Below are 16,096 nucleotides of genomic sequence, written 5' to 3'. Positions count from 1 at the left end.
ACTCAGATGTTACAGATATTAATTTTAGGTCAGGCAGACAAGTAGTGGCAGCCGATGCCAACGATGTGCCACTGAGGAAGCTCCACAGACTATTCCCATCATTATGAAGGCGATAGAAAGGTACTCATTGGTGGCGTTTAATCTTTAAACAAGGACAAAACAGAGGTCTTCCCATTAAATGTCCACTGCATTCCAGTAGTGATTGGTGACTTGGGCCTGAAGTGGAAAACAGATGCTATTAAATACTTAGGTAGTTGGTTTGGTAAATATCTCAAGCACTCTGTCTGCATTAATGAACATAAAACCCTTACCAAAATAAAAGCCCTACTTAGTATACAGTCCCATCAAAATATCACCTGGTGGGGTCGGATGGACACTGTTAAAATGATCATGGCACCTTTGGTCAGTTTAATTGCCAGTATGCTTCTGGTGTCCCTTCCCCATCCTTTTTCAGGATAATTATGTACCCACATTTATATAGGAGGACGAGAAAGCAAGTATTTCCATGATTACATTGAAGATAAGTAAAATCTCTGGAGCCCTAAACCTCCCTGACTATCCACGATACCAACAAGCATTCCTGGCTTCTCTGGGGTCTTGGTGGTTCTGGGTACACAAGACTTGTCCCCCTCGCTGGCTTAATATAGAGACCCAGTTAGCATACAGCTTACCTTTCAGTGCCACCCTCTCCATACACAAATTAGCCAGACTCCCTTTAGAGCATTCAAGATGCATAATATTGGATATAATTTCGTCCCTACTACTGCTCGATAAGCGGTTAGCTCATCAAAGTTCTTGGACAACTATGGCCTCTAATGGCACAAGCATAAAATTAAAATAGATGGGCGGACAGTGTTCTGGGAACCGGGGGGGAGGAAAACTATAAACACTACGGGGCATTTAGGTACCCAATTACACCCTATCCTGTCCTTGGCCCTATGCTTCACTTTCTGGTTACCAGACATCGATTTCTTTCAATTCCTGAGACTGAAAAGCGCAGATGGAAAATTTATTGTTACCTTACCTTACTGCCTTTACTGGTTTACTATGTAATTTCAAGAGAAAGGGTCAGTCTGCATCACTCCTATATAAACTTCTAGAATCACCTAAAAGCTATTTGCTGAGAACACTTACCAATAAGTGGAATACTTACGCTCACTCCTTGTGAAGCTCGAACATCCCAGAGACCACATGGAAAAAAATCTGGCAATCCTCTTTTATTGCAAAAGTCACACCAGCTCTAGCACAGCCCAGATTCTGGTCAAATCATAAAACCTATTGGACTACATCTAGATTACATAAGATGGCCTTAAGTACAACAGATGTTTGTTGGAGATGTGGGAAGGTGGTTGGAGATTTAAAGCATATGTTTTTTACATGTAAGATGGCCAGTCCATTATGGATCAAGATACAGTCTTTAATTCACGACATAACAGGAGAATCCTTCGAGATCAATTTCTTGACCATTGCCTAGACTTGCACACAAACCCCATTCAGTTAATTTCACTGAACAAAACTCGATATTGATTGACCTACTGTTGTCGCTGGGCAGCAAGACAATACTTTCAGACTGGAACCTAACCTCAGTGAGATCCTTTGACAAATGGTGGAATTTGCGGTGCTCAGTTAGAAGTGTGGATAAATTTGTGTATGCAAAATTGAACAGTGCTTCCTTCTAATCCAGACGCCTTTGGGACTCCTTAGATAAATATCTACAGAAAAATTAACCATCAAAGGTGCTGTCTTGTACATTAGGTTCCTAAATGCATGGTACAATTGCTGTTGCTGAAATCTACTGTTCCTGCTGTAATCACCCTATGTGGGTGCTGGTGATCCTGTCAGATTACTATAGAGCAGTTTCCTCTTCTCTCTCCTCTTTCCCTATCATCTTCCTCCCCTCTTCTTAAGTCTCTTTTTCTCTCTTTCCTTTAGTTCTCTCTTTCTCATGATATGATTTATGGATACTATTGTATGCTTCTGTTAGGTGTCACCGATTAACTCAGAGCCACAGAGGTCTATATTGCTCCCGTCTTATAGGTTTGTACGCTGACTCTTCACCACATTGTTTGCTCAACCTAATCATATACAGTTGGACATGTTCTTTCTCTTAGGTTGTACCCAATCCTGGTCTCTATAAGCATTCCCAGCATACTATGTACTGTAACAGAAGTGTAATGAGGATTCTTTTATTATGGTTTTGTTTAGAAAAAACAATAAAATGTCTGAAGACAAATCTTGTCTTTGAAGTCTTTCAGGAAGTGGGCATGAGTTTCATTTAGATCTAGCGAGGGGTCATACCTGCAACCCCATGTGTTTCCTTTGGTACACCTCCCATCTATACTACTTTCCCCACCATCAGAAAGCATACAGGAAGCAGCAGGAACAAAAATGAGACTTTTTTTTCACTCCTTCTTCATTCCCTACCCATCTGGCAGGAAATAGGATTCCGCTGAGCATCTAAAATTGGTCAGTCTTCTGATGACACTGTGGGGGGGAATCAGAGGATGTATGATGTTGCTTCCGCTTCCTCTACCAATTCAGTGAGCCAATACCCACAAAAATTGATCAATATAAATGTTTCTGTATTCCATACATTCATTGTAAAAAACCAACTAAGCTGGCATGTAAATTATCAACTTTCCATGATGTAACAAAAATCTAATCTCCTATTTTGATTGTTTTGAAGAACCAAAAACACCATTCAAGTCACGACTGCAAGATCTTGAAGTCCGAGAAAAGGAGTCAGCCACCTTCCAGTGCGAGGTGCCTCAACCAGCGATAGAGTCAGCATGGTTCAAAGAAGAAACCAAACTCCACCAAAGCACCAAGTACAACATGGAAGAAGAAGGGACCTTAAGGAGACTCACCATCCAGAACGTCACCACCGACGACGACGCGGTCTACATCTGCGAGATGAAAGAAGGAAGCAGGACCATTGCTGAACTTGCTGTCCAAGGTAGGAATAACATACTTGCTCACAATTTGCTCATAATGATGACGTTTACTGTAAAAAGTAGCAGTAATAGGGCTATATGAACTCAAAACTAATCTGGAGTCATGAATGATCTGAAGCGAGTGTTACATGTTATTGGTGCCGTGAAGACCAATGCAAGCTATGATCGACTGACTTTAAAAAATATATGTGTACTGACTTATTTAAAGCACCATACATTCTATGTGCTTCATAACTCTTTCAGGGGTCTGACGCATCAAATACAACTAACATAGATAACATTACAAACAGAGCTGTCTCAATGCACGCTGTTCACTTATTAGTGCATAGCAAGTCTGTTTCCCCCAGTTTCCATCCATACACCCTAGCCCATTCATGTAGCCATCTCCCTGCTTAGTTTCTGGTGAGTATTCACAAGTATTCGTTCTGAATCCATGCCTATGTTACAAAGTCATTCCTGGACAGGACCCATGCGAATAAAAGTATTTGGCTACCCATTCAAGGCCCCTTCCTCTATGGAATTCCATTACTTTGTGTTCAAGGTGGTAAAAGTTCCACTTGGGGAATTCCAACAACAGTGTGTCCCAGGGGCAAGCCCACTCATGTTTCCCATCCTCCGCCATATCGATCTAAGTGTGCTAATCTTATTTCTGCCATCAATCTTTCCACCCTCTGTGAGGATATCCAGTTCCTAGAAATCTGGCATATAGCTAACAACAACATTGAGACTATAAATGTACATTCTATCTTAGCCTTCTTGGGCTGGGGCAGAACTCTCATCATACATATAATACAATGGCATACATTGGGCCTAGTCATCACCTTGACCAATTTTGCTGTAACATCTCCCTAATAATCCTCCAGTGCACCACACAACAATATCATATGGTAAATGTTCTCCTTGCTTCTCCACATTTAAGGCATGCTAGAAATGAGCAGAGGTATGTGCCTTTGTCCAAGTAGGGACCCTTGCTTTTAGTCAGGGTAAGGGGGATACATACTTCAGATAACCCCTGCTCACCACCTTGCTAGCTTGGCATGAGCAGACAGGCTTATTTCAAAGGCAATGTGTAAAGTATTTGTACTCAAAACACACAGTAACACCTTAAACACCACAAATGGACACCAGACCAGTTTAGAAAAATAAAATATTTTTATCTAAACCAAACAAGACCAAAACGCCAAAAATTCAACATACAGGTTGTAAAATAAGACTTTAGAACACTTATTGCAAGAAAAGACTTTGTAGCAACCAAATAGCTCTACTTGGGGCTATTACGACGTTGTGACAGACAATATTCCAAAGTACGGTGCCGACTGTGAGGGGCACGGCATCTAGCATGGAGTCACACGTACCCGCAAACAACAGTACCTTGGAACGAAGTATTTGGACGGTGCACGGGGTTGTGGAGATGAGGCATCGGTACCAAGGTTGAGTCGGGCTCCCTGGCTGCCATGGGGGAGGTGTCATGTCTGCGATGAGGCATCATGTTGAATCCAGGACAGGGGAAGTTGGTTGCGTCGGCGGTGAGGTGTCGGTTCTGGTGAGTCAATGCAAAGTTGAAGACTCGTGGAGTCACCCTCGGTGGTTATCGGCTCCACTATAACGTGACACATACGCTGGCAGGGCGAACACCCATTGCAATGAAGTGATCTCTTCACGGTGACATCACAACGCAATTAGTACATCGCAATAATATTTACATCATAAGGCACCGCAACGCTTAAACTTTTACATCGTAAGGCATTCCAAAGTAAGCCATAACAACGCAACTTTACGATGTAAACGTTAATACGATGTTCTAATTATAATAAAATTGTAAGGGAAACGGGAAAAAGCACAAAAGTAAAAAACGCACAAAAGTCAATAATGCAATGTTAAAATTGATGTAAACGTACATTGGCATTGTAAGCATTGTAAACAGCATTGTAAGCATTGTTATAATAAAATAGTTACGATGTAAACGTACATTGGCACGCCAGACGGGAAAACAAGTAAATTAATACAGACGGGAAAACAAGTAAATTAATACATTGGCATGCACAGACGGGAAAACTATTGGCACGCATAGACGGGAAAACAAGTCAATTAATACATTGGCACGCACAGATTAGAAAACTGACGCACAGCATTGCTGCGATATTAATACATTGGCACAAAAGTCAATTAATACAATGGCACGCATAAGCGGGAAAACGGACTCACAGACGGGGAAAACTGGAAAAGTTGCACAAAAATCAATTAATACAGTCACGTGATGTTATAATTGCACAGACGAACCGATAGGAAACAAGTCAATTAATACATTGGCACGCACAGACTGGAAAACGGACGCACAGCATTGCTGCGATGTTAATACATTGCCACAAAAGTCAATTAATACATTGGCACGCACAGACGGGAAAAGTGACGAGCAGACGGGAAAAGTGGAAAAACGGCACAAAAATCAATTAATACAGTCACGTGATGTTATAATTGCACAGACGGACTGACAGATGAAAATGTACATCAACTAACTAGCCACTGTTCTTCTGGTACAATTCGCACTTTGGCATTTATCACATATCTCAGAATGGATGGATGGATGAAAGGGTGCATGGATGAAGGATGTACGGCGAATGGACAGATGAAAGGGTGGGTGGATGAATGATGGGTGGATGGATGAAAGGGTGGATGGATGAAGGATGGACAGATGAAAGGGTGGATATAGGTGAGAGGGTGGATGGATGAAGGATGTACGCATGGACAGGTGAAAGGGTGGCTGGATGAATGATGGGTAGATGGATGGATCGATGGTTGTGTGAAAAGGTGGGTGGATGAAGGATGGATGGATGGATGGATGGATGGATGGATGAAAGGGTGGGTAGATGAATGATGGGTGGATGGATGGATGGATGGATGAAAGGGTGGGTGGATAAATGATGGGTGGATGGATCGATGGATGTGTGAAAAGGTGGGTGGATAAATGATGGGTGGATGGATGAATGGATGGATGAAAGGGTGGATGGATGAAGGATGTACAGATGGACGGATGAAAGGGTGGATGGATGAAGGATGGACGGATGGACGGATGAAAGGGTGGGTGGCTGACTGATGGGTGGATGGATGGATGAAAGGGTGGGGTGTTGATAATTATAATAAATTGCTGAACTGTTTGAAGGTATGCAATCCTGTCCTAATTAATGGCCTTTTACGAATCATGGAGTGCAGTGTCTGATTACCTTGCAAATGTCTTTCCGTGCACTTCATTGCTTGTTTTTACTTGCGAGTCAATGAATGTCACTCATAATTGCATTGAAATTTGAAAATATCACACAAAAGCAACCTAAAACTTTGGACACTATGAAGAGAGCATTTGAAACATGTCCCATCACATCGACAGGAGTCCGCATCGAAACCTACTCCTGGTGCAGCTTTATAAGCTTCAATGTTTCTGAGGTGTAGAAAACGTCCAAAGTAAGTGGATGCGTAAAGCTCTGTCTGCACTTTTAGACTATTGGTTCTGATTCGCGCCCTACATGCGAAAGTGGAGATACCCCGCCCAGTGGTCCTAACATGGGGATTGAGAGAGATTGTTGGTGGACAGTGGGGACGAGCAGCCCTACCCCTCCAGGCCTCGTCAGACACTGAGGTCCACTCTGCCTGCCCTGGCCCGGGGAAGAGGAGGAAGGAAGTAAATGCCCCTGCCCAGTGTGGCACTCACTGTAAACTCGCAGCTGGCTGGAGACTGTTGTGGGTAATCCAATATTCGTTATAACATTCACTATGTAGTCCCTGGCGTCGCTAGTCTGCAGGTCCCGGATGTGCAGGGTCCTGTCGGGGTTCGCGCTCTCCCGGCCCGGGTACCGGGGTCCAGTGGTCTGTAAGGGGCCAGGCACCACGTGACTGATGATCAGTTGTGAAGCATCCACCCCCATCCCTTTGTACCAGGAGAAGACCACTACACCCCTAGAGACAAGGGCGGTGAGGACGGCCGTCTGTCTCTCCACAGCTGTGAGCACCTCCACCCTTGGCCGCTGCCCCGCCCTCCGCTGTGTCCAGATCCCAAGCCAGGCTGGAAGGGAGGAGAGAAGGAGAGAGTTGAACCTGCTGGACGCCCTCGCTTCTAGTTATTTACAAAATTGTGAGCGGTAGGGAGAGGGAAAGAGTGCAGAGAAGGAAGGGAGCACCGCAAAGGACCGAGAGATGTGAGAGGGTAGCCCTGTAGGAGACAGAAGGGCGGAAGGAGAAGGAATGGAGCACCATACATACCATTGCGTTGTAATAACGTGCAATTTGGCAGTCTGCGATGTTATGTCCTTTCCAACAGGAAACAACGCATTAGAGTTGCAACAACGTGCGATGTGAACATTTCCGATGTTGTGGTCTTTGCGATGTATTAAACGCATGGTAATAGCACGGGATGGAATGGTGCATGATGTATGAACATACATCCCGCTGGCAGCGGCGGTGCAGGCGCTGGCATCTCAAAGGTTGCTAACTGCTGGCATTAAAGGGCCTCGGAGCTGCATTGCAGGCAGGACACTGAGTTGTGCACTTTACGAGCAGTGCCCCTTCCCTCAGTGCAGGTTGCAGGTGTCATGGCAGCAGGGCTGACGGCATTGGAGATTGTTTTTCTTGCTCCTTTTAGGTTTTTTCCAGCTCCCAACAGCAAGAACAACCTCCAGAGGCCCACAACTGGAACAGGCGCTTCCTGGCAAGTCAGAACTACCAGCCAGCAGTGGGGTTCAGGGGAGCTGGTTGTGAAGTCTTTGTGTCCCTGAACCTTCAGAACAGGAGGCCAGCACACACAAGCCCTTGGAGATTCTTCTCCAAGCAGGTTCACAGCAAAATTCCAGTCTTTCTACTCTTCCTTGGCAGAAGCAGCAACTGCACGCTAATCCAGCAAAACCTGTAAAATATAGGTTTAGTACTCTTCAAAAATATTTTGAATTTCTATATATACAAAAACAAATTAATCTTATTCTTATTATATACATATATATATATATATATATATATATATATATATATATATATATATATTACCTACTGCGGTCGCCAGTAGGTAGTTATAGTTAGGATTTTTTTCAATGTTAAATCTCAAAATTCTATTTGGAATAACTTTGGCACCGGTTGACGAATCTGCCTGAAAATTTCCTGAAAATGGCCTCGTCGAGCTCCGGTCCTTCCCTGAAAGTTTGGGGGGGATACGTCAAGCGGGGGCCGAGATAAAAGGGGGGTCCCAAAACGCATTTTCCCCATGTTAATTTCCATAGGGCGGTCAATTTCACTTTTAGCCCGAACGGCTGAATGGATTTACACCAAACTTGGCAAAATTGTAGGGACTTGTAGCCCGATGGGCCTTTGCTATGTCTCAAGATATGTGCTGCAGTGGATTTTGAGTAATTTAGGTTAAAAAAAATATATATATCTATAGGCCCTCTCCGGTGCGCGCACCGGAGTGCGCTCCAGGCGCGACACGCGACTTGCGCGCAGAAAGCTGATTGGCTCTTGGGTGTCTGTAAACATTCTAAACAGTCTGGAGCGGCCGCCATCTTGTGTCTCGGTAAAATCGAGACACAAGGGGTTTGAAAAAAAGAGGGGCAAATGACCATAAGGGGGAAGAGTAGACCCCCTCTGACCCCCTAGGTTTGATGTAGGGACTAAAATAGGGTCCTGCAGGGCATTAACATTTTTTTTTCGTTTTGCGCGGGGGAAGCGCATGGTACGCGCACCGGCGAAGCACGGGGAAAATCCAGGACCATATTTATGAAGGCCTTGCGCTGTTAGTTTTGCGCCTCCTGTGCGTCAATTTTTGTGACGCACCAGCGGTGTAAAAAAATGCGCATTGTTATGCAATATTTAAAAAGTGACTCATCTATCTAGATGCGTCACTTTTTAAATATAGTGCAACGAGGCACATTTTATTACACTGCTGGTGTTATGCGTCACTTTTTCTGTGCGCACTCCTTATGACATTCCAGATGTGTCATATTTAATGTATGACGAATCATGTTGCAAGGAGTTACAGATACGTCAGTATTTCTGACATATCTGTAAACATAAAAGTGATGCGAGGCAGGTGCAAGATTTTGACGCAACAGCATCCTAAAAGTGACGCAGAGAAATCTTATAGATTTCAGTACGTCATTATTACCAAGCTTTTTGCGGGGGAATGCCCCCTTTGCATACATTATACCTGACGCAGATATAATGTGGCGCAGAGTTTTAAAAAGTGACCCATGTACCTAGATGCGTCACTTTTTAAAAATGGCGTCAGGTATAATGCATGCAGAGGGGGTGTTCTCCCGCAAAAAGCTTTGTAATAGCGACGCAGTGAAATCTTTGAGATTTCACTGCGTCAGTTTTAGGATGCTGTTGCGTCAAAATCTTGTGCCTGCTTTACAGCAGGTGTTAGACTGAGGCAAGACCTTTCACATGCTGCTTTCCCCATTTGAAAGGACACATTACTGGAGTTGCGTCACTTTTGTGACGCACTCCAGCAATGCGTTACTTGGAATGTCATAAGGAGTGCGCACAGAAAAGTGACGCATCGCACCAGTGGTGTAAAAAAATGTGCCTCGTTGCGTTATATTTAAAAAGTGACGTATCTAGGTAGATGGGTCACTTTTTAAAATCAAGCGCCACATTATATCTGCGTGAGGTATAATGCATGCAGAGGGGGTGTTCCCCCACAAAAAGCTTTGTAATAGCGACGCAGTGAAATGTTTGAGATTTCACTGCGTCACTTTTAGGATGCTGTTGCATCCTTTAAATATAGTGCAACGAGGCACATTTTATTACACTGCTGGTGTGATGCGTCACTTTTCTGTCCACAGTCCTTATGACATTCCAGATGTGTCATATTTAATGTATGACGAATCATGTTGCAAGGAGTTACAGATACGTCAGTATTTCTCACATATCTGTAAACATGAAAGTGACGCGAGGCAGGCGCAAGATTTTGACGCAACAGCATCCTAAAAGTGACGCAGAGAAATCTCATAGATTTCAGTACGTCGTTATTACCAAGCTTTTTGCGAGGGATTGCCCCCTCTGCATACATTATACCTGATGCAGATACAATGTGGCGCAGAGTTTTAAAAAGTGACCCATGTACCTAGATGCGTCACTTTTTAAAAAATAGTGTCAGGTATAATGCATGCAGAGGGGGTGTTCCTTGCAAAAAGCTTGGTAATAATGACGCAGTGCGTCACTTTTAGGATGCTGTTGCGCCAAAATCTTGCGCCTGCTTCACAGCAAACCTTTCACATGGTGCTTTTTCCATGTGAAAGGACACATTACTGGAGTTGCATCACTTTTGTGACGCACTCCTGCAATGCGTTACTTTTGTGTTTACAGATATGTCAGAAATACTGACATATCTGTAACTCCTTGCGAATTGATTAGTCATATATTAAATATGACATATCTGGAATGTCATAAGGAGTGCGTCCAGAAAAGTGACGCATCGCTGTTTTCACGTAGCGATGCGTCACTTTTCAGAAATGAGGCCTCCAGTTTATTCACTGTGTCATAACTTTCTTTTCTAACACTCACCTTCTTTCATTCCTCCTACTTCACTTCCTTTCACCTCTCATACCTTTCTGTTCTTTCTTACTCATTCTCCTTTCAATTATCAATGCACTATATTTCACTTACTCTTCATTTTTTAAGAATATAGCTCTTTGATGAGAATTGGAGGTAGTTCTGAAAAGAACTTTTGGTTTTCTTCTTTTAACTGAACAGGAACAAAAACAGGGAATAGAAACTGCTCAACAGGAGCAAAAAGAAAAGAAAAAAATTAGGGGTGGGAAGGGCAGCGATGGTTCTCCAATGCCCGAACCATGAGCAGGACACTTTGCTCCCCATAGGTGAGGAGTTGATTGCAGTATCTGCATCTGACGACCCCATGGTTAAATGCAGGTTGAATGTTTGCTACCTGCTCCTGTGATTGTTCTCTTCCAGAAGAAGTTGCTCCTCCTGTTGATGTAGAGGCCCCATCTCTGGGAACCTCTTGTGCCAGAGCCCTGACACTTTCCCGGGCAAAATTCTGGGGGTGCCTCCTCTCCACATGGCGAATCATGGTGAAGTTGCCAAAAGAGTATTTTTTTGGGGGGTTACCCCGTGACAGGACCTGTTTGCAGATCCTGCACTCTACTTTTGGTGCATTCACCTTCTTCTGGTCTGCTGGAAACTTAAAAAATTTCCAGATGAAATGTTCTTTGACCTTCGGCTGAGGAGGCTCTTCATCAATGAAATCATTGGAGTCATCTTCACTGCTGGATGGTCTGGCAGCCATGATTAATCAAGGAATATGGAGCAGCAAAAAAGGCAGGTCTTTCAGTCACAAAAGTGAAAGAAGAAGTGAAGGAAATGGGTGGGGATTTCATTCATTGTAAAAAAAAACTGTTAGCAACCAATGAAAAGTGTTATTTTAGGGTCACATGACCCGACGCGTTTACGCTGCGCGCTCCGGAGCACTTCCGGTGCGTTTACGCAGCGCGATCGTAGGCGCTTCCGGGGCGCAAACGTGGCGCGATCGTAGGCGCTTTTGCGTGCGTTTATGCGCCGCGAACGTAGGCGCTTCCGAGGGCACTTACGTTGCGCGCCGAAGTGACGTCATCAATCTTTTATAGAAATGCATAATCATTTTCCTTATTAAAAAAAACTAATTTTATTTGTATGGTATGAAATGTTTTGCATTATTATTAACTTTTCATTCATATTTTTTTTCACGAACGACAGTTGCGCTCTGGGTGCGCTTTCAGATGAGCTCTCGGAAAAGCTTACCGGAGAGCTTAGCTGAAAGCTTCCCGGAGCGCGCACCCAGAGCGCAAAAGAAAAAAATTATATAAAAAAAATGAATACTTAAAAAAAAACAGCAAATTGTAAAAAAAAAAAAAAGGTTAGAAACTCGATATACAAAGGAATTAGCATTTAAAAAACCTATGAAATTCACTGAAAAAACCATAGGTTTCACACCAGTTATAGTTAGGAATTAGCATTTAAAAAACCTATTAAATTCACTGAAAAAACCATAGGTTTCACACCAGTTATAGTTAGCTGGAAATTTTACTGATATAAAACCATTGAAATTCCCACGTTATAGTTAGATGGACTCACTATAACTTGCGCGTGCAATGCACTGCTGATGATGTCTTATTAAGCCAGTTAACCAATCAATTTTTAAAAACCATCCATTTAGACACTTATTTAAACATTTATTCTTCCATCAACTTTTACATATACATATATAAAATATATTTATTTTTCAGAAAGACACACATTCACTGGATGGTGTCATCAGTGATGTCATGAGTGATGTCACTGACCATGTCATGAGTGATGTAATATGTGATGTCATCAGCAGTGCATTGCACGCGCAAGTTATAGTGAGTCCATCTAACTATAACGTGGGAATTTCAATGGTTTTATATCAGTAAAATTTCCAGCTAACTATAACTGGTGGGAAACCTATGGTTTTTTCAGTGAATATATGTATATATATATATATTTATATTACCTACTGGCGGTCGCCAGTAGGTAGTTATAGTTAGGATTGTTTTCCATAGGAAATCCTCAACATTCTATTTGGAATACCTTTGGCTCTGGTTGAAGAATCTTAGCGAATTTCTCAAAGAAGATGGCTCAGTCCGCTGCGCTACTTCCCTGAAAGTTTGGGGGGGGATTGGTCAAGTGGGGGCTGAGATATAAGGGGGGTCCCAAAACGTGTTTTCTGCATGTTATTTTCCATAGGACCTTTAGACTCGGCTACCGGTCGAACGGCTGAATGGATTTATAAGAAATTTGGCAAAATGTAGAGTCCGGTTCGCAGATTACGCTTTTTTTCGAATGGTGTAAATCTGTTCAGTAGTTGTTGAGAAAATTAAAGTTAAAGTCAATTATATATCTATAGGCGCGCACGCGTGCGCGCACTCGTGCGCGCACTCGTGCGCGCACTCAAGCGGCTGCGCGTGAGCGGAATTTTTTTTTGCTGCGTGACGTCTGTTAACGTTCGATTCGAAGGAAATCAGGAAGTTTTGTCCGCCATTTTGTCACTGCGAGTAAATATATTATTCATTTCAAAGCGTTGAAACATGGAAAGGGGAGAAGGTAGAGATTGTCTTGCTGCGTAGGTTTTCTCGGGGTGTGCAGTAAGGCCCTTAAACGCGAAAAGATATAATTTTTTCCCCAAAAAAATACGGGGTGCGCGCACCCGGTCGCGCACACCTATTTACAAGAGTGTGAAAATGGAGATAAATCAGAAGTTTGAGTGCTTAGATATAAGGTGGCTCTGAAAAGAGCCATTGTGTTAATTGAGTGTTTTCTGCATTTATAAGTAAGTACCGATGCAGAGCCTGATGTTGCAGAGGAAGATTCTGTTTCCCTCATTCGTGAAATGAACACCGTCTCTCCTATAGACGTCTTGCATGTGGTATCGCAAGTTGTTGTGGTAAATAGAACCCATGCTATAATCTCTGAGGAACGCAGAAACAGATTTATTTACATGTCTCCTTGCTTTCTCAAATTGTGCACAATGTTGATTGGACCAATTCCATTTCTGTCTTTGGCATATATTGGAATATACCAAGGCAGATCGAGGAAAAAGTGTCATCAATTGTCGAAAGGTGTCTTTTAGAAGCATTTCCAGACCTACCCCAGTGATTGTGCCTAGATCGTTCCCACCACAGTGCACAATTATAAGGTCTGGTTCTGGGAGATGCATAAAAGTTTTCACCAATGGAGTCAATTGGTGACATTTCAATCCTCTTTTGGCAATCCATGTTATGTGTACATTTGGTAAGCCGAGGTTGCAAATTCGTCTGCTTACTGCATATTTTTCACTCCAGTGAATATAACTGTGTCCTATTACCCAGACCTTCATTTTCAAGGGATTTGTAGTCGTCCTCCGATCGGTTCTGGAAGTGGAATGGTAGTTAGAAGTTGAAATTCTAAATAAAAAAAAAGGAAGAGGCTGGGTGTGGTTAAAAAAATAAAAATGATTGGTTGATTGTAATAAGTGGAGATTGAACAGTAAGTTGCATGTTAATGTTTATGTTAAACGAAAAGTACTATTGGGTGTGAAAAAAAAAGACATGTAACAGAGCTGTGGATTGGCAGGTGTTTCTGGAGGGAAAACAGTCTTCTTAGTTTGCTGTAGAATGTTGAGACATGAACTTTTGACCTGTGCCTTCAGCAAGGTGCAGAATGAGGTGTAACCATGGAAACAGCCGGAGATGGCAGTTGGTGATGGGTTTACTCTTTGGTGCCTCTGCATCTGACTCTGTTCTGTGGTGGCAGGCGGAGAACTGTTTGTTATTGTGGAGATGAAAGGGTGATAAGGAGAGAAATACGACATAGCGTCTAGTCTGTAGAAGCGTGGGAGCAGTGATTAACTCTGAGTGAAGCGGAACTGTGGCGGTGCTTGGTAACAGTAAATTTTTTTTTTTAACAGTGGTATAACTGTCTGTACGGTGCGCGACCTACTAAGAAAGAGTTCACGGGCCGTAATTGGCTTGCAGGTTCTAGTATCAGTAAGTGAGGTCGAGAAAAGAAAACATTCAGGACTTTATTTATGAAGGCCTTGCGCCACCGGTGCGTCACTTTTTCTCATTTTAAAAAATGAGGCACCGGCGGCGGAAGGTCTTCATAAATAAGGTCCTCAGTGACTACAGTTAAGGTTATGTGGAACCCATGAATAGTTTTTCAATATGAAATCATTTCAGTTGAGATTATGGATTAAAAGAGAAACCGTGAATATTTGAAATGTTTATTTAGAAATGTACTGTTTTAAAGGCAAATCATTATGTAATATGAGTACAGAAATTGCAAAAAACACAGTAATTGGTATTGTCAGTAGTACATGGAATACAAACGCTATAGTTGAAGAAAAATGAATATAGTTGGAAAAAAACATTGTACACTCTTATAAGGAAGTATATCATATTTTAGTAAATGGAAGAAGGTCTCTGGCCTTTCAGTTAGGGAACGATATATGAAAATGCAAGTGGTTATACATCATTATTTTATCAATCAGCTATCTACATGCGAAGCACTATCAAGTTTGTGTTATGTCAGTGTGTGAGGGGAAAAAAAAGGCGCCAAAAGCGATAAAATGGTGAGAGGTGCATGTATGTAATCTGTTGGATGCTGCGCAAATCACTATTGAGGAGAACTACTGTATTGAGATATCTTTTGAAGGTTGCAGTATTGCATTTGAAATACAGCACAAGTAATAATGGAAATATTGTTGAAAGAACATATTTTTCTGTAAAGTATTTTAAAAACATAATTTTATAGGAAATTAAAGGAGTAGAGGCGTGTGAGGCGGAAATAAGCAGTTGAGATGCGAAATGGCGTTTACAGTTATAAAAAACTCGTTTAAAATGTACACATTAATTAGGGCACATGTAGCATATATTAGCGAGTTTTGCATCGAGTACGTTTGAAATATCCTTAGATAAGATATGCAATAGAATTGTTGAGATTAGACTGTAAAAAAATAAAGTTGAAAATCGAGTAGCTGAAGAAACAAATGTAGTCCACATAAAAGACCAAAATTTAACCAGCACGAAATCATAATGTCCACTGTTAGTAAAGCCAATAGGTCTGTTCTTCAAAAGAAAATATGGAAAAGAAGGTGAAGAATATAGGGAAGCAAAAGGAAATGAGGACGTCAATGGCTTGTATAAGAGTTATTGAAGCATTGTTTAGGCAAAATAGGTAGCTTCTGCTTCTAACAGGAAATCACTTTTATCATTTGAAAGTATGTCAGCTATCCAATGGAAAAGAGTAAAGCAGTACTCATGATCTGTTAAAATCGGAGCCTCTTTTATTATCAGAGGGCAGCTCGGTGGGTTTTCGATGTAGTTCTCTGTTAGGAAAGAGTTAACCGTCCATTGTGTAGGCAAAGTAGGCAGCAAGTGCTTCTAACAGGAAATCACTGTTATCATCTGAAAACATGTCAGCCATCCAATTGAGAAGATGAAAGGAGCATTCATGATCTGTCATTATTGGAGCGTCTTTTACCATCATAGGGCAGCTCGGTGGGTTTTCGATGTAGCTCTCTGTTAGGAAATCTTGCGCCGCTGCGAATATATTCCAATGACCCAGAACTCCTTGTATCGCTGCAAAGGCCATAAAACCTCCGTTGTAAC

The 16,096-nt window shown here is 42.3% G+C and overlaps 1 protein-coding gene across 1 annotated transcript in view; it reads left to right on the top strand.

The window, feature by feature from the left end:
• OBSCN (obscurin, cytoskeletal calmodulin and titin-interacting RhoGEF) overlaps nt 1-16,096 on the top strand; it is a 1,012,031-nt gene that overhangs the window by 35,550 nt on the left and 960,385 nt on the right. The window contains exon 2 of the mRNA XM_086941076.1: nt 2,687-2,956. Within this exon, the coding sequence (XP_086797202.1) occupies nt 2,687-2,956 (270 nt within the window). The remainder of the gene's footprint in view (nt 1-2,686; nt 2,957-16,096) is intronic.

The sequence above is a fragment of the Lissotriton vulgaris genome, chromosome 10, assembly GCF_964263255.1.
Source record: "Lissotriton vulgaris chromosome 10, aLisVul1.2, whole genome shotgun sequence".
Taxonomy (NCBI): domain Eukaryota; kingdom Metazoa; phylum Chordata; class Amphibia; order Caudata; family Salamandridae; genus Lissotriton; species Lissotriton vulgaris.
The sequence above is the reverse complement of the archived record's forward strand: the minus strand, read 5'-3'. Positions and strand labels throughout refer to the sequence as shown.